The following is a 19831-nucleotide window of genomic DNA, read 5'->3' on the forward strand; positions in this document are numbered from 1 at the left end:
TTGCAGGTGCAGCAGGTGGTCAGGAAGGCAAATGGGATGCTGGCCTTCATAGCGAGGGGGATTGAATATAAAAGTAGGGAGGTCTTGCTGCAGCTGTATAGGGCATTGGTGAGGCCGCAGCTGGAGTACTGTGTGCAGTTTTGGGCGCCGCACCTGCGCAAGGATATTTTGGCCCTGGAGGGAGTGCAGAGGAGGTTTACTAGGCTGATACCGGAGTTGAGGGGATTGAGCTATGAGGAGAGGCTGAATAAACTAGGCTTGTACTCGTTAGAGTTTAGAAGAATGAGGGGAGATCTCATTGAGACGTATAAGATGATGAATGGGATGGATAGGATAGAGGTGGAGAGACTCTTCCCGCTCAAAAAAGACAGTAGGACTAGGGGGCACAGCCTCAAGATAAAGGGGAGGCGGTTTAGAACGGAGTTGAGGAGGAACTTCTTCACTCAAAGGGTGGTGAATCTCTGGAATTCTCTGCCCGTTGAAGTGGTGGAGGCTGCCTCGCTAAATATTTTTAAGAAGCGGGTTGATGGGTTCTTGATAAGAGAGGGGATTAAGGGTTATGGGGAGAGGGCGGGAAAGTGGAACTGAGCCACAACAGATCAGCCATGATCTTATTGAATGGCGGGGCAGGCTCGAAGGGCTAGATGGCCTACTCCTGCTCCTATTTCTTATGTTCTTATGTAATGAACAGTATGTCACAGTGATCAGTGCTTGGGTCTCAACCTTTACAATTTATATAAACGACTTGAATAAAGGGACCAACAGTATAGCTAATGACACAAAGAAAGTATATTGTGAAGATGATGGAAGGTGGCTACAAAGGTTATAAACATAGGTTATGTGAGTAGGCAAAGATCTGGCAAATGGAGCATAATGTTGGAAAATGTGAAATAGTCCTTTTCGACAGGAAGGAAAAAAACTTAATGCAGAGCTCTTGAGATTCAGCAGAATCTGGATGTCCTGGTGCATGATTCACAAGGTATGTACAGGTACATCAATTCATTGTGAAAGTTAAGAGAATGTAATAATTTATTGTGCGAAGAATTGATTACAAGCATAGGGAGGTTATTCTTAAGTTATACAGGGCATTGGTGAGACGACATTTGGATAACAGTGTATTGGGCTCCTTAATTAAAGACAGAAGCAGGTCAGAGGTATATTAGACTAATACCTGGAATGGGCAGGTTATGAGAAACAGTTGGAGAGCTTATGCTTAAATTTTTAAGAGTTAGAGGCAACTTGATTGAAATCCTTAAGATCCTGAGGGATGTTTCCATGATCTTATTGAATGGCGGGGCAGGCTCGAAGGGCTAGATGGCCTACTCCTGCTCCTATTTCTTATGTTCTTATGTTTCCTCTTGAACTAGAGGTCACTGTTATGGTTACTCATTTAGTACAAAGGTGACGAAATTTTTCACTTGGAGGGTTGCGAATCTTTGGAACACTGTTCCTCAAAAGGCGGTGGAAGCAGAGTCTTTGAATATTTTTAAGGCAGGGCTACATAGATTCTTGATTAACAAGAGACTGAAAGGTTATTGGGGTAAATAGAATGTGAGGTTGAGGTTACAGTCAGATCAGCCATGACATCATTGAGTAGCATAGAAGGCTCAATGGCCTATCCCTCCTAATTCATATGTTTGTACTTTCCAAAGTGACTTCCAGAGAGTTGGAAATCATCTGCAAGGTGATGAAAACACTTTGAAATGCTGTAAGCACAACCATTCCCACTGGCAGACCAGTAGCTATGCAGTTTCATTGTTTAAAGAATTTCACATCTGTCAATTTCTGTACTAAATGACCCCTCACTGTACACTCACCTTGTTAAAGTTGGCGAGTTCCACAGACCTCAGAAAATCTGTTTGTTGGTGCTTAAGGACTGATTTAATTGATTATTTAAATACATGACTTGACAGCTCCGCAGGCGTTTCCTGTTTCTGTCCAAATGCATCCCAGATAAACTTGGAAACTTGCAAGCTAATGTCTGCATTCCCATCCACTAGAATTTTTTAGGGATTGAATGCTCCTTCCACACCCAAACCTGCCTCCCCTTGGCAGTTAAAATTCTGCCCAATGTTTCTGTAAAAAAATGTTTATTCATTGATGCATTTTGTCTTTTATGTTTAATAAAATGAGGAAATTGAAGTAGCAGTGTGATCCTTTTATGGAGTTGGAGTTGGGCATACGTAGCAAAGCCATTGGGAATGAATCCTGACAACATGCTCCCTAACAATATTTCTCAAGCTTTTTTCCCCTCTGAATTTTACCAAACTTTTCACATTGCCCATGTATTTTTTTACTTGACTTTCAGAAGTCTAAAATAAACTCTACAGATTCTGGGAAGGTTTCCTTTCCTGCCTCAGAAGTGAAAACTCAGTATACTGAGTCACAAGTATTTTCTTCTTTTTCTCCCCGAAGGTTATTTTCAACGTAGACTGTAATGTTCTAGAATAGTTGTTTTTAAAAGAAAATGCTTCACTATGCCACTCTTTAAGATTTTATTCTCAGTGCTGTTTTCCCCAGTCTGCTCCCTCCAAACTATTTCAGTAACTTATAATTTATAGCATGTCCTGGATGTTGACTAATGGCAGTGGCAGTTGACAGATTAATGAAAAAATTGGATATTGAACAGTGGCAAAAAAGGGCAAACAGAAGAAGAAACTTATAACCAGCGATAAACTCCTGGTTGAAGAGAGAGGTTTTGGAAACATGGAAGGAGGTAGCAAGAGGAAATGCCCAAAAGCAATGAAATAGTGGCTAATGGAACAGAGGAACAGGAGGCCATTCAACCCATCTGTCTGTTCTGCTATTAGTTCATGGCTAATTTGTGGCTGAACTCCATTTGTCTGCATATCCCTTGATACCTTTACTACTGGTAGTTAAGAAGACAGTGAGGAACATAGAATAAGCAGGTATCAGAGGATGCACAGAGAGACATTTGGCTAGAGAAGATTGCAGAGGTTAGTTAAGGGCTTGGAAAGGGACTGAAAAACTAGCCTAAAGATCATTAAATCAATTTGTTAGGGAGTGGTGAGTCAGTGCAGTATGGAAAGGTTAAGAACTATGGGAACCTGGGACTATGTGGGGATGACTACTTGGCCACAGCAGCATTTTGAATCCTGATTTTTAAATTTTAATAATTTGATAACTTTTGAGAGGATTAGTATACTTAACAGATTTGGGAGCTGATGTCACTGTCACTAAGCGCACCATTAGCATAGGATCAGTAAGTTTATGAATTTGTGCAGAATTTGATTGTCATGCTGTTTGCTGAAGATACTAAACTATATAAATGACTGAAAGCCAAAAAGATGATGGCAGTATTTAAAAAGATGTATAGCCCAAAACAGGATGCACTTTGTCATATTTATGTTTGGAAATATAATATCTGTTGGAACAAGAAATGTTAAATACATTTGCAATAAAAGATATTTGCTAGTATAGGTAAGAAATGTTTTGGGTGTAATATTGATCAATTATAAAGCTGTTAAAAAAAAACTGACTAAATGCTATGATACACCTTGAGCAAATTTGGCAAGTTGAATACAGTTATTCTAACATTGTGTAGATCAACGTGCAGTTTGGGTTATCCTACAGGTAGAGCTTTAATTCTGAACAGAAAGTTGCATCACTCCTGCACCTGCTTTTTTTTAGTTTGTATGATGATGGTGAAGAGGCATATTGACATTCTTAAAGCCTGAGAACCATACATTGTGTAGATATAAGCAGCTTGCTGGAATACAATAATGAGATTAGAACTAGAGGACGCGCATTCAGAGTTAACACACCATACTCCCACATGGAGCAAGAAGAGCAGCTCACAGCTTGGAGCTTCCTTGCCATCCTTACCCCTTTAAGTTAAATTAATCCTTTTAATATCAAAGAAGATCAACTAGGGCACTTCTTCTCTACTGTATTATTATACAATATATTTCTTCCAAACAATGAATCTCACAATGATATCTTAACAATTATAACCAGTAGTAATAGTAAGTTCCTATCCAACTGTACTCACCCAGTTAGCTATTTAGATTTCCTTAGGCAATGTAAACTTACTTTTTGCTCTTTCTTATAGTCTCTTAACCATCTGGTTCTACTTTTAAATTCACTTTTTCTTTATTTCTTTATCCTCCTGCTTTGCTTCCTAACTGTTATTTTGTTCAGTTATTTAAGTTTCAGCTATTTAAAGTCAGTCCTTAATATCAGTTACTCACCAAAGCTTACCGCTTTCTTGTGATGACGCTGTTGGATTTTCTAAACTGAGTGCACTATTTGACAGCTGTTCCTTGCAGGTCCCCGAGCCTCCCAGCCTCGTGTTCCCTTTACCCTCCGCTTCCAGAAGAGTGTCCCTCGTAGGTTCGGTGCTTCATTCCAAAGGTATGTGAGGGCTGTGAGCCTCGCACTTCCTTTACTCTCCACTCCCAGAAGAATGTCCCTTGCATGTCTGGTGTATTCTTGAAGGTAAATGAGGACCCAGAGCTTGAAGCTCTCTTTATTCTCTGCGCTCAGAAGAGTGTCCCTTGTAGGTCTACTGTTCCACTCCCAAAAGTATGTGAGGGCCCTGAGCTTCACACTTCCTTTACTCTCCCAGAAGAGTGTGTCTCACAGGTCCAGTGTTACCTGCTCCCTCATGTTCCCTTTATCCTCTGCTTCCAGATTGCTCCTCTTGTGCATGTGGGAGTGTGGTGTGTAAACTTTGCGCGTCCTCTAGTTCTAATCTCGCTATTCTATTCCAGCAAGCTGCTTATATCTACACAATGTATGGTTCTCAGGATTTAAGAATGTCAACATGCCTCTTCATCATCATACAAACTAGAAAAGCAAATGCAGGAGTGATGCAACTTTCTCTTCAAAATTAAAGCTCTACCTGTAGTATAATCCAAACTACACACTGATCTACAGAATGTTAGAATAAGTGCATTCAACTTGCCAAATTTGTCCAGGATGTATCATAACATTTAATCAGTTTTGGAAGATAAGTAAAGGCCCCGAGCCTTGTGCTCCCTTTATCTTTCACTCCGTGAAAGTTTGTTTATTTATTTATTAGTGTCACAAGTAGGCTTACATTAACATTGCAATGAAGTTACTGTGAAAACTCTCTTGTCACCACACTCCAACGTCAGTTCGGGTACACTGAGAATTTAGCATGGCCAGTGCACCTAGCCAGCACATCATGAGTGAGAGGAAACCAGAGTACTTGGAGGAAACCCATGCAGACACGGGGAGAATGTACAGACTTCAAACAGACAATGACCCAAGCTGGGAATCGAACCGAGGTCCCTGGCGCTGTGAGGCTGCAGTGCTAACCACTGTGCCACCCTCGCAAGTCGAGTGCTGTTAGCTCCCTGAAGGTAGGTAAGAAATAAGAACTAAAGATGCCTAAACTGACACAAGAGATCAGGATGCCATCGTTCTATAATACTCGAATTCTTCAAATTTTCAAGAAACCAAAAAGCCCTTCCATTATAAGGAATTTGCTATGAGATTGAGAATAACACTTCAGTTTTAGTCACCTGTATGTGAGGCAATTTAAAGGACCATCTTGTGCAGGGACCAGCTGTTTATAGGAACACTGGTTACCAGTGATCCTTAGTTAGCAGCTGCTTTAGAATATGTGCTTTTCAGATGATTATTCGTGCTGTGCTCTTTAAACCTGATCAAGTTACCCCAGGGATCCTCTGTCTGTAGTTTTGTTCTTTGAAGGTGACATTGCCTTGATGTATTTGAGCAAGAGCACGTTTTGGGAGGAGATGAGATGCCCTCATGGGCTCTTCACAGCATATTGTAAAATGGTTTTGAGAATATAGACTATCATTAAAAAGTTGTTTGAGGAAAGCTAGATAAATCTCTTATGAATGTTGTATATTACTCCTGCTGAATTAGTATCAGGTAACTTTTGCAATTTCCAAAGAATAAAGATCTCTGCTATGTGCAAATATAGAAACTGTCTAATCATGTATTTGTGATATAATGAGCCGACCTTGTGCATCTCGTTATGAGATCAGTGAATAACTACCAGATTGGTGTTTTGTATGATACACCATCTTCCTTTAATGTTTTATGCAATTTTAAGTGACATGATGTGTATGTGATTTTTTTTCTGAACATAGTGCAAGAACTGTGATTAAAATAACATTTATATTGCAGAAGCCTCAGGAATAGGATGAGACTTGACTATTATATACGTCAGTATGAGTCCAGAAATTACTGTCCAATATCAACAGATGAATAAAAACAGAAGAAAGATTTGCATTTATATAATGCCTTTCTTGACCTCGGATAATGACCCAAAGCACTTTTCAGCTCTTTTTAAGTCACGATTGTCATGTTATACTTAAACCTTCATATACTTCATTGCTTATATCCATGAAACAAAAAGGTGGGTAATCTATTTAAAATAAATATATTAAATCCTTTTTTAAAATGGTGAATTAAAGTAATTTCTAATCTGTAATATACAGAGAATAATTGGTGTCCTCCCCATGGGAGAACCCAGAACCAAAATAACCAAATTTACTGAATGGCCACTTGATATTGGATTTGCCTGGATAACAGCAGGACCTAGAATTAATAAAGAGAATAGTAGACTGTAATGTAGCCAGCAACAGGAGATTATATGCCTGGCAGCAGCAGTAGTCAGTATTCAAAGGGGACAATGAGATGCATTCTTTTTCTGCAGTAATGAGTTTAACAGACATCTAGATAAGATGTTAATAGCTCTATCATCAGGAAGCAGTTAACCTAGACAACTAAGATATCAGTGGAGGCATACAGATACTAGTTTTCGAGAGTCAAGGAATTTGTGAGAGAGACAGACTCCCAACATACAGTAGGCAGAATTAAAGAGAGAACCAGGGCATGTTTGCAACTCCCGCAGAGGCGGAGGTCGGTTTCACAGCAAGCCAGCGAACAGCAGAGGACACTTTTTAAAGTCTTGCAGCCAAGTTAGCGCAGAACCCTTCATAAAGACAGTTTAAAATATCTCCACTGAACCAGGCAAAGGTGCTTCCAAGACGGGAGCATTCTCCTTGTATTGTGTGGTAATGATAAGCTGGATTTGACTTTTAGATTACCTTTGGATGTTGCGTGGGAACAGAGAAGTCTTAGAGTTTGGGTATTATAGACACGTTTTGGAACAAACGTAATTTCTAAATAAAACTGCGTGTATGTTTATTACTTCCAGTGTTTAGTTGTCTTGTATTATTATAGTCCTGTACTTGTGTATTTGTCTTTTAATTTAATAAATAGTCTTAACTAATTGTTATACTATGACTGGGCTGCTTATTCTCATGGATGGTTTCATGTGACTCCTCACACCATTCCAAATGACCCAGTGTCTCATGTTGTAACGCCTTCGCAGATAACATCAACGTGTTTCATGACATCTCTAAGAGAAGAAATTACCAACAAGATTTAACTTTTTGTAACTTTGATTCTGAATCAGATCAATGTAAATTAAAGATAAATTAACAGGTGAATGATGCTTCAAATACAAATGTACATTTAGCTTTGAATAGGCAGTACAACAAAGATGTGCCTGACAATACCACAAGCATCAGCATTACTCTCTGCAAACATGTGACATCATGTACAGCTCCAAAGTTCTCTAACCTACCCTCTGGTAAGTAGGATATCTCACTTTCCCACTGAATCAATTTTGGTCTCAAGTTGCATTTAGAACAAAGAACAGCACAGGAACAGGCCCTTTGGCCCACCAAGTCTGTGCTGACACAAATCTTGCTCTAATCTAATATTTTCTTGCCTTTATGTGGTCCATATTCCTCTATTCCCTGCCTATTCATGTATCCATCTAGCTGCTTCTTGAACATTGTTACAGAATCTACTTCCACTACCTCTAGCAGCATGTTCCAGGTGGCCACCAGCCTCTGTGTGAAAAACTTGCCCCTTACATCTTTTTTAAACTTTTCCCCTCTCACATATAACCTATGCCCCCAGTAATTGACCCTTTGACCCTGGGAAAAAGAGTCTGACTGTCCACCCTATCCAAGCCTGTCATAATCTTGTAAACCTCAATCAGGTCCCACCTCATCCTCTGATGCTCCAATGAAAACAATCCAAGTGTATTCAATCCTTCTTTGTAGTCTATATCGTTTAAACCAGGCAACATCTTGGTAAATCTCTTTAGCACTCTTTCCAATGCATCAACATCCTTCTGGTAGTGTGGTGATCAGAATGGTACAGAAAGCTCCAAATGTGGCCTAACGAAAGTCTTCTACAGCTGCAACATGATTTTCCAATTCCTACACTCAGTGCCCTGACCAATGAAGGTCAGCATGCCATATGCCTTCTTGACTACCTTGTCCACTTGCCTAGATCCCTCTGTATGCCAATATTTCTAAGAGCTCTGCCATTTACTGTGTACTTTCCTTCTGCATTAGACCTTTCAAATCACATCACCTCACGTTTGTCTGGGTTAAATCCCATGTGCCATCTTTCGGCCCAGGTCTTCAGCCAATTTATATCCTGCGAGATCCTCTGACGATCCTCCTCATTATCTGTTACTCCCCCAGTTTTTTGTATCATCTGCAAATTTACTAAACAGACCACCGACATTTCCTCCAAATTACAAACAACGGAGGTCCCAGCATTGAGCACCCTTCTACCGCTACTCTCTGCTTTCTATGCCTAAGCCAGTTTTGCATTCATTTTACCAGCTCACCTTGGTTCCCATATGACTCACCTTTGATATCAGCCTACCATGAGGAACCTTATCGAAGGTTTTACTAAAGTCCGTGTATACAACATCCACTTCCCTGCCCTAGTCAATTTTTCTTGTCACTTTCTCAAAGAACTCAATCAAGTTTGTAAGACACAATCTCCCCTTCACAAAATCATGTTGCCAATCACTGATAAGCCTATTCTGTTCCAGATGTGAGTACATTCTATCCTTACGAATCTTCTCCAATAATTACCCCACCACTGATGTAAGGCTCACAGGTCTATAATTTGCCAAATTGTCTCCTGTGCCCTTCTTAAACAGAGGAACCAATATTAGCTACTCTCCATTCCTCTGGTACTTCGCCTGTTTACCAGCAGCCATATTCCGACCATGAATGTATGACAGTCTTGATCTGTCAGATTCCCAGAGACTATTTTATCCTCACTCGTAAAGCCCAATAAATGGTCTTGTGAGCTCTGGCAAAATGGAAACCACAATAGTAAAATTGCCCAATTCACAATCCCATCTCTAACCGTCTTCAGCCTTTTCTGCTTGTAACTATCATGTATGCACATGCGCACTTCCCCCTTCCCCGGCCGTTGGTGCCGATTCTACATCTTCCAACATTGAGATATTCAAGAGCCATCATTTCTTCTTGCACCCAACTTGGCTCCTGCTGTAATTCAAAGTCAGAGGCAGGTCAACAATAATCATAGGTATGGGAGTTTCAAAATCAGCAGGTTGAGATCTGGCGGGAGCTTGTTTTGTGAAAAAGTAGCATCCTGAGGGGCAAATCAACAACTGTGCTCTGATGAAAGATCTCGGAGCTGAAGTATTCTCTCCACAAATGTTTTTGGATCTACAGAGAATTTTCAACATTTTCTGTTTTAAGTTCAAATATCCAGCACCCACAGTACTTTGCTTCTGTGCTCTTATAGTTTATGGGAAAGTACTGATTAAAATAAGGAGTAGACTTAAGGCTAGAATTTTCCAGTCATTTGCACTGGTTGGATCTTCCAATCCTGCAGGCAGTGCACCCCTGCTGCTGGTTTCCTAGTAGCGAGGGAGCCCCTGCTGACAGCAGTGGGACCAGAAGATCTCATTGCAAACCAATGGCCACCATCTGTCACAACAGGTTATGTGGAAAATCCTGCCCAAGATGTTTATGAATCCTGTTGACACAAAGCTGCGTCTTGTGGTGGATTTAAAACTTCACAGTGTTGACCCTTGTTTGTTTGTGAGGGACTTAGATTTTTGGAGCGGATTGTTTTGAACCTTGTTTGGAGTTTGAATTTTGAATGGTGGATAAACATTTTTCACCTCTGAATGGTTTTACCTTGAATAGTATTTTGTTCTCTCATGTTTGGTATCCTGTGGTGAAAGCTTTTCAACTTGATCAGCACCTCTGGTTTAACCTGGGGAAATTCTAAAATCAGTCGGGCTTTATTTCTTTTCTTCTCTTTTCCCTGTTTTCCCCTGCACTTTCCAGAGAAGTCATTGAGTGATCCCACTTGGGAAGTAAGCATAATGGGACCATTAGTCAAAGCACTGAAACAAATTACACTTTATAGATGAGTCACTGTACTGAAGGATTCATGAATCGGTATTCTGCAACTCTTGAAGTAATACAGGATGACATATGTTCTGAAGCAGAATCTCTCCTTCAGTAAGCATATGGCATATCGTTAAGACCTTTAACAAGGTCTGAGTCAGTCGAGTATAGTTAGTCTATTTCACATCGCTCCTAAGCATACACAGAACCCTTTTTCCATGATGTCTGCACTCACTGCATTTAGTAGATATACTGCTGGTGACAGGCTTCCAATCACAAAAGCAGCCCTCACCATCACCCTTTGCCTCCAATTGATAAGCCATTGTTGGATCCAATTTGCCAACTTGCCTTGGACCTCATGGGCTCTAACCTTTTGGATCGCCTTTCTATGTGGGACCTTGTCAAAGGCCTTATAAAACACCAACTGTGCATGAGTGTTCAGGGCTAATGGCTTATTCTAAGAGTGAAGAGAACTCTGGATGTCAAGGGATAAAAAAAGAAGCATATGATAGATATAGAACACTAAAAACGGTGGGGATCTTTCAGCAGTGAGAGTGTAGGGTGTGCTTAAAAAGGATTTAGGAGGGAAAAGAGGGGCCACGAAATATCATTGGCAGATAAGATTAGAGAAAACCCCAAGGCATTGTGTAAGTACATTAAGTGCAAGAGAATGACAAAGGAATGAGTGGGGCCCATTCAAGACTAAAGAGACAATCTGTGCATGGAGCCAGAGGTCATGAGCAAGGTCTTAAATGAATATTTTCATCTATATTCACTGAGAAATACATTATAGTTGGAGATTTCAGTTGGGACGGTGAAGTTCCTGAGCATGTTAAGATTAATAAGGAGAAAGCATTAGATGTCTTAGTGGGCATAAAGGTACATAAGTCTCCAGGGCTGATGAGATGTATACCAGGCTGTCATGGAAGGCAAGGGAGGAAATTGAAGGGGCCCTGACAGAGATATTTAAATCTTTGCTGGCCTCAGGTGAAGTGCCTGGATGATTGGAGGATAGCCAATGTGGTCCCTTTATTAAAGAAGAGAGGCAGGGAGGAAGGTAATTACAGGCCAGTCAGTCTGTCAGTGGTTGGGAAATCATTAGAAAAAATTCTGAGGGACAGGATTAATCAAAAGCTGGAAAGGCAAGGATTGATCAGAGGTAATCAGCATGGACCTGTTGATGGGAGATCCTGACTAACTAATTTAATTGAGTTTTGTTTTAAAAAGGTAACAAAATATATTGATGAAAGTAGCACAGTTGATGTTTGCCAGAGCCTTAGTCTTTCCCCAGTTCAGATTCTGCACTATCCTTATGCTTTTTCATAATGACTTTGAAACTTAGAGTTACAGTCACTATCCTCAAAATGCTCACCCACTAACGCTTCAACCACTTACCCAGCTTCATTCCTTAGGATTAGGTCTAACACTATCCCATCTCTAGTAGGATTATCAAGGTACTAGCACAAAAAATCTCTTCTGGATGCACTTTAAAAACTCCATCTTGTCTAATTCTTTCACACAAACAAGATTCCAGTTAATATTGGTGAAGTTGAAGTCTCTTTTACTACTTTAACCCTAATCCTCTCACCCTCTCTGTAATTGGCTTGCATATTTGCACCTCTATCTGCCTTTGACTGTTTGGAGGCCTATAGCATAATCCCAGCAAAGTGATCACGCCTTTTTTATTTGTGCACAATTATGCTAAATGTGTGCAATAATGCTACTTGAGTGAGTTTTCCAAAACACAGGATTTGTGGCTGTTGTGATTCATTTGTTTTTGCAATTTGAGCAAAAAAAAATACTGCTGTGCAAATCTCACCTGGGACAGTACTATTTTGTTGATTTACATACAATGTTAAATTTAAGTCTGTGACATGCTTTTGATATTTGTTGCATCACCAATTTGGGTAAATAACGAGTAAATTGGTCTTTGGTTCAAATTTAGTTACCTTCACCTGCCTTCAATGCTGAATTTTTACTCAGCCAGGTAAGCTCTCCTGGACCTCCATGTAGCTCAATACGAACTCTTGCATATAGAACAGTACAGCACAGGAACAGGTCATTTGGTCCACGATGTTGTGCTGAACATGACTCCAAATTAAACTAATCCCTTCTGCTTGCCTTGGGTCCACATCTTTCTATCCCTTGCATATTCATATGTTTATCTAAAAGCCCCTTAGATACCCCTATTGTATCTGCCTCTGCCTCCTTCCCTGGCAGCGTGTTTCAGGCACCCACCACTCGCTGTAGAAAAAAACTTGCCCCTCGTGTCTCCTTTGAACCTCCCCCCAATGATAAAACATACGCTTAACTGCACATAGTGTGAACAGTTGAGCAAACGTCAAATTAATGACTGAGAATGAATATACTTAATTAGTTTTCATTAAAAGCTAGTAATAGTCACAGATTTTATATTAATACCTGCATTTTGAAGTATTTTTCAATCTGGAATATTTTATCCAAATATGCCTGTCTTTTCCTCATGTTTGTACAAATGGTTTTAAGGCAACATTTTTCATTAGCTGATGAAGTGTATAGATTTGGAACTGCATGTAGGTGGTATTTAAATATTTAATATCACTATTTATATTTTTAGTCTTGAAAATCTGTGCTCTCTGCATGTTTAACTGTGCAAAGGATACAGAGTTGCATTTATTGCTGCCTACCTGTTGAGATAATGGATCACGTTGCTATTTTAGTACATCTTTTTTATACTCCCCATCTTGCACATTTTGTAAAGTAATCCACAGACCTTGTGGATTCTCTACTCCCCAGTATACACTGAATCTTTCATATTGTTTCCAAAAGCAATTTTTCTCCCACTCCTCTCCTTGTAGCTAGAACGCTTTTAGATGAATTTGGAATTGAATTTCTATCAACTATTTTGGGTGTTTCCCTTGTTCCTCCCCCAATATTTGACTACTTGCTCAAAAGAAATATTTGCAAACTAATATATCACTGAATTGGTTACTGTGCTTAGAAAAAAATGTTATTTACACATTTTGGTTGTATTTTCGCTGCCTGTAACAGGTTGAAGAGCATTCAGCTAATTTGTACTCAAGACTTGATTCAACTCCCAAGCACTGTCCACATCGGTGCAAGGATCAACCGTGATCTTGTAAAGTTTAATGGATTCATCATAATTTTGTGCTTAACTATCAATTGGTGATGTTGAACATGGATCAGAACCTTTGCAAAGCAATTAATATTTATTTATAACTTAAAAATAATGAGCAAATAATGAGTAGAGCAGCAATAAATTATTGAATTTACATCCAATGGGAATGTCTCTGATGGACCAATTATTCGTAAACATACTTTCCAAAGAAATTTAATGATGATGGTTCACACGCAATGTCCTGTTTCCTTTCTGGACAAATTCAATTGGTTTTAAGGCCTACTTAGTGTTAATATATTGTAGTTGCATGTTTTAAAGCAGAGTGAAATATTGGTGTATTTGTGTGTTTCAAACATAATCCTATCTAACCTGTTGGAAATCATGCCTTTCCTCATTACAGTTTTAAAAGATCAGTGCAATACATTCAATGGAGACAGTTCTTGGTGCAGGGCGCAATTTGTGGCTCAGATCTTCTTGGCTTTTCTTAGGAGCCACTGCAAAACCCCCTTACTATTCTTAGCATGTTTGATGCATCAGATACCGAAGGATGAAAGGTTTAATGTGAACATCAACCAGCTCCTCTTCTGATTTAGTCAGTGAGCTTTTCGGCTCGGGGAATATTAGAGAACTGAGGAGCAGCACTGTGGCCAGATTGAGAATTAACTCTGTTGATCTGATTTATTATTGTTACGTCTATTGGTATACAGTGAAAAGTATTGTTTCTTGCATGCTATACAGACAAAGCATACTGTATATAGAGAATGAAAGGAGAGGGTACTTCCTAGACATGCTCTGTTCCACCTTCTTCTGTTGGGTAAAAGATACTAAAGTCTGAGGGCAGGTACCAACTGACTCAATGACATCTTTCCTGCTGCCATCAGACTTTTGAATGGACCTACCCTGCATTAAGTTGATCGTTCTCTACACTCTAGCTATGACTATAACACTGCATTCTGCAACTTTTTCTTTCCTTCTCTGTGCATGATATGTTTTGTCTGTGTAGCACGCAAGAAACAATACTTTTTACTGTGTATCAATAAATGTGACAATAAGTCGAATCAATGGAATTGACATGAGGAACTACATTATAAAAATATGGCACTAGTTGGAATTCGCACCAAGCAGGAAATGTACTTCAGTTGGAAGCCTGAACACCATTACCAGCCCCCATCAATCAATGAAACAAACTACTTTCAATCAAAAGACACCATCTGTTGTTTGATTAAAATTGTAGTAAGCCATTCGAAAATCTGTGGAAGTTGATTGAAGTCATTCCAAGCAGGTGACTTTGTGTTTTCACTGAATAGTTAATGTAGTCTCAGTTCCGGTGAATCTAACATGAATATGTGTTAACTATCTAGCAGATGTCTATTTTTGATGATTGAATGATTTCCTTGCTTGCAATGCCTATATCCTGTTTTTGTTGCCTATCCCCTACTTGACAGACTGAGGAAACATGGTATCAAGTTGCACGCTAACTAAACAGTTTATCTTGTAGTCTATCTCTTATGAAACTTGGGTGAATGGCCCAGAATGTTCTGCAAGTTCTTGATATACAGCATGCCCCACAATTTCTGGTGAGGAAACAAAGTGCTGAGATACAAATCTTCACAAATTGCTGATCTATTTGTGCCACTCTGCTATTAGACCCTCAAATACTGGAATTTATCATTAACCTTCCCATGTGTGTCAAAAGCTTGCTTCATATGTGCTATAAAAACAAATTAGATTCACAGCAGAGGGTTACAGTTGTTATTTTGTGACTTAAGGACCTTGCCAGTACTCCAACATATGATTTCACTGACCTTTCAGTTCAAAATTGATTATCAGTAGATGATTGTTTTGCACATGCTATATAATCTCACAAATTAGATACTTTAGGGAATGCAACAAAGCGATAGAACTGAAAGAAAATAACTAGAACACAATGAAAAGTGCTTGATGGAGGTTAATGCTATGAAATGCCAGTAATTTTTTTTTAAAATGATCAGATATCCATGCTAATCAATTCAGAGCTTTGCCAACTGTTCATTGGCTAAGGAGACAAAACAACTGTCCCCGCCTGTTACCAAAGTTGTGAATCCCCAATTGGCAGTGTTAGCAATCATATTTCCAGCAATCATGGCACAAGACTAACTGCAACCCCCCACCCATTTTGGCCCATTATGTAAAAGAGCCTGACAAGCTTTACCCACAGCATTTCAGAATCAGTATACATGCAATACTGTGGTGAAGTGTGAAATATCATTGAAGCAGTGTTACTAAAAGCACAGTTCTGCTTACAACAAATTTGAACCATGACTTAATTGTCAGCACTCTGGCCTACCAATATTCTGGGTACCAGTGCCACTCCAGGACTTGAACACAAAAATCAAGACAGACATTCTAGTGCAGTACTGAGGGATTGCTACACTGATGGAGGTGTCAGCTTTCTGATGAATCCATAAACTGATGTCCCATCTACCTCCCATGGTGCTATTTTGAAGAGGAGCAGAGGAATTACCCCTATGTCTTAGCCAATATTTATCCTTCAATCAACATTACAAAAATAGATGTTCTGGTCATGATCACATTGCTTTTTGTAACAGTAATTAGTTGGCACATTTCCTACATTAGAACAGTGACTACAATTTATAAGTACTTCATTGGCTGTAAAGTGCTAATTGGCTATAAAATGCTTTGACAAGTCTAGTGGCTGTGAAAAGTACTATATTAATGCAAGTACTGGATAATATGACTTCCCAAGTATGTCTTGTGTGGTGAGCTCGATTTTGGCATATTTTGGGGGTGAACTACCATATACCTAAGCATGTGTGTCGCAGCGTTACCTGAATCATTTGGTGCACAAAACTGGGAGACATTTATAGCAGGTTGACCAAGTTGATCTCCAACAGATTAGCAGGATAAATATGTGGGGTTGTGAGAATAGTGCCTGGGTGGGATTGTGGTTGGTTCAGATTTGATGGGCCAAATGGCCGCCTTCTGAACTGTAGGGATTCTATGATGATGATGATTATAACACTGTGGACAATTTTGAACGCTGCACCATCAGCAACAAAAGGAAAAGTGGTCAGTATGGAAATTGCACAAGATGGAGGAACAATGGTGCCGATGCAGACACACAACAAGAATTTCCTTGTTTCATGAATTGATCTGCACAAGTATGATAAGGTCTGTAGAAATTCAATAATTCTTAACCAGTTGCCATTCTGAATTGGAAGGTAACATACCATGACGTGACTCTAGAAGTTATTTTCTCTTTGTCATGTGATTTAATTTATTAATACATTTTACACTATTAAGAAAGGCTATGTACATAACAGCACTCTGCCTTCTATTCAGAGCTAGTTTATTTTTATAATGCAAGAAAAATGTAGCTACAATTGCACTGATCTCAATAATTATTTTAGCAGGATTTCTGTGTTTGACATAATATTACATAATTGTGTATTTGAGTTGGATTTGTAGGCATGAACAGCTTTCAATTAAAAGCGAGTGTTTAAAGATCAATTGCAGTAAAAAATAAATAGCTTGAGAAATATTTTCTGGTTATCCATTTTCATATTTTCATGGAGTAAATATGTTAACATTGAGCAAAATATGTTTATACCATTTAAGGTGAGCACCTCTCCATTTCAACTGTTTTGGATGTTTTATTTTGGCAGATTAACATGGTAGACAATGTGTATTTTGTGGCAATGTCTCAGCTACTTTCATGTGCTTATGTGTATATTCTATATACATAACAAGGATCTGCTTTAGTCAGTTTAAGTGTGGCATATTTAACCTTTTTGCAGCACAGAAAATATGACCATCGACACTGTCAACTCAGTAGCTTTTGAACATGATAACTTGAACAGTAACAACAATTTTTATTTATGTAATGCCTTTACGTAGTCAAATATCTTGAGGCAATTTGCAGTAATGATTATCAAACAAAATTTGACATGGAGCCACTTAGCGATATTGTGGTGTCCCAAAGTTTGGGAGGTTTTAAGGAGTGTCTTAAAGGATGAAAGAGATATAGAGAGGCAGAGAATGAATTTCAAGGCTTAAGATCATTGCACTAAAAGGCATGGTTGCCAATAGTGGAGCAAAGGAAATTAGAAATATACAAGAAGCCATAATTAGAGGAGTGCAGACATCTTGGGTGGTTTTATGGCTGGTGGCATTTATGGAGATGGGAAGGATGAAGGATAAATTGAGACATTGCTGAACCAGGAACCTAATTAGGTGAGTGAATGTGGGCAGTGGGCTACTGGACTTGGCACAAGTTATGGTGCATACAGCAGAAGTTTGGATGAGCTCATGTTTACAGAGGGCAATCAAACAGTTGTGTCTAGAGGAAACAAAGACATGGCTGAAGGGCTTAGCAGTGGATGAGCTGAGGAAAGCATGGAGACGGTGATATTATGGAGAAGGAAGCAGCTGATTGCCAATTATGATCAGTTTGTTGTTGATTAGGATACTAAGGTTGAGAATAGTGAGGTTCAACCTCAGAAATTGGCCAGGGAAAGGCATGGAGTCAGTGCTAGGGAAGGAGTTTGTGGCATTGGTCTGCTCCACATTTAATGGGAGGAAATTTCTGCTGATGTTGGACAAGTCAAGATATTATTATAATCAGAGAAGAGGAATGCCATTTTCCTCAATATTTTATTTGGCTCAGTGTTGACACCCTTACCTTTTGAGTGAATAGCTTACAAGATATTCCCAACTTCAGTGATTTGCGCACATAATCTAGGCTCAAATACCAGTGTAGTACTGAGGGAGTGCCAAATGGTTGGATGCTCTGAGATTTGGTGGAGAATCTTTTTTCCCTGTTGGAACAACGTAGTGGTTTAAATGAAAGTATTTGAAGAAGAGCAGGAGAATTCTAGTGGTTAGTCAGTGTTCATCCCTAGGTCTATTTGATCATCTATCTAATGTGGAACCATGCTTACCTGTAGACTGATTTTGCTAGACACGTCTTTGGGTAATGACCAAAAAAAACTTACCTTGAATCAATCTAAATGGGATTGGAGTTGGCTCCGAGTTAACATGTCAGGGGCGGAAGATCGAAACTTGATCAACCCTCCATGATGTACTCAGTAATCCAGTCTCTGAGTCAGATAGATCTTCAATACTCCAGAGTGTTGTTGTTTTATTGGTGAGATCTTGAAGTGTAATTCAGTTACTAGGATCCGCTGTTTTACTTATTACTGATTTATGTACTCCTGTAAATCATGGTCTGTTAAGATAACCACAATTAGGGCCAACTAAAATCGGCAACAGCTTGCAGAGATATTGGTGTGGGGACAAAAAGAGAAACCAAAATCTTGCAGTTTGCCATTGCCTTATGTTAGTAAGTTGCCGAATTTTAGTTTTTAAGCTTCACCAGTACTCTGATCCATACTGGGAAAGAAGAAACATTTTTGCTAACCTGAGAGGCAAATCATGTGTGTCACAACAGAGATCGTATGTTCATTCCAGCTCTGAAAAACACGTGATTTCCCAGTAATTTGGTTTAGTGATTGGGAAGCCTATTTCTATGCATACCAGATCCCTTACTGACCAAAAAATATTGGTTTTATAACTGAAAATTGAGGAAAGCCCAATGATTACAACTTTTAGCACCATGATTATCACTTTTAAGAGCCACAGTTGCAACCTTCATAAATCCTGCTTCAAAACATGAGGATACTGACCAATTTAACAAGTAAATTGCTAGCTGTTCTAACATGTTAATGTTACAGACATTGTGGTGAATTTTGAAAATCAGAATGATAATTGCCATTATCTAGACTTCAAAATGACTGTTCATTGTGTCACCTAGAAAGAAAAAAGCAATTCTGTAAATTGCATTCGCAATTTAATTTTAGTAATTTTTTTCTCATTTTCTGTTTTGCAGATACAGGAGACATTGTAGCTATTATGATTCCTGAACTGAAAGGTCGTGAGATTATGAGCCTACTTGAAAGGAATATCACCATAATGATGTACATAACAATTGGAACACGTAATTTACAAAAATATGTCAGCCGTACCTCCGTTGTATTTGTATCGATCTCGTTCATTGTGTTAATGATCATTTCGCTGGCCTGGTTAGTTTTCTACTATATCCAGAGATTCAGATATGCAAATGCTCGCGACCGAAACCAGGTAAGACTATTTTTAATCCTTTGATTTTAACAGAATTGTTGACTATTTGTTTTATTTTGACAACTTTACATATTGAAAATTGATCTTTGAACATGTGTGTCATTTGTCCTCAGGATGATAATAGTAACAGCAGCTTGGCATTTGTAGTTGTCTGCATTTGTAGTTGTCTTTAAAAGAGATGTTGTGATCTGAATGCACTGCTTGAAAGAGTGATGGAAGTGAATTCAATAGTAACCATTCAAGAAGAATTGGATATCCATTTTAAAATAGAGGAAAAGTTCCATGTTGCAGGGAAAAAAAGCATTTATTAAAGTTCATTTATTAGTCACAAATAGGCTTACATTAA

At 39.0% G+C, this 19831-nt stretch overlaps 1 protein-coding gene across 2 annotated transcripts in view; it reads left to right on the plus strand.

Moving 5' to 3' along the window:
* The window catches only part of rnf150a (ring finger protein 150a), a 105223-nt gene that overhangs the window by 28925 nt on the left and 56467 nt on the right, over positions 1-19831 (plus strand). For both annotated transcript variants that reach the window (XM_080194059.1, XM_080194068.1), the window contains exon 2: positions 19235-19485. In XM_080194059.1, coding sequence (XP_080050185.1) covers positions 19235-19485 — 251 coding nt within the window. The remainder of the gene's footprint in view (positions 1-19234; positions 19486-19831) is intronic.

Source organism: Carcharhinus amblyrhynchos, chromosome 1 (genome assembly GCF_965287045.1).
Source record: "Carcharhinus amblyrhynchos chromosome 1, sCarAmb.v2.hapA, whole genome shotgun sequence".
Taxonomy (NCBI): Eukaryota; Metazoa; Chordata; class Chondrichthyes; order Carcharhiniformes; family Carcharhinidae; genus Carcharhinus; species Carcharhinus amblyrhynchos.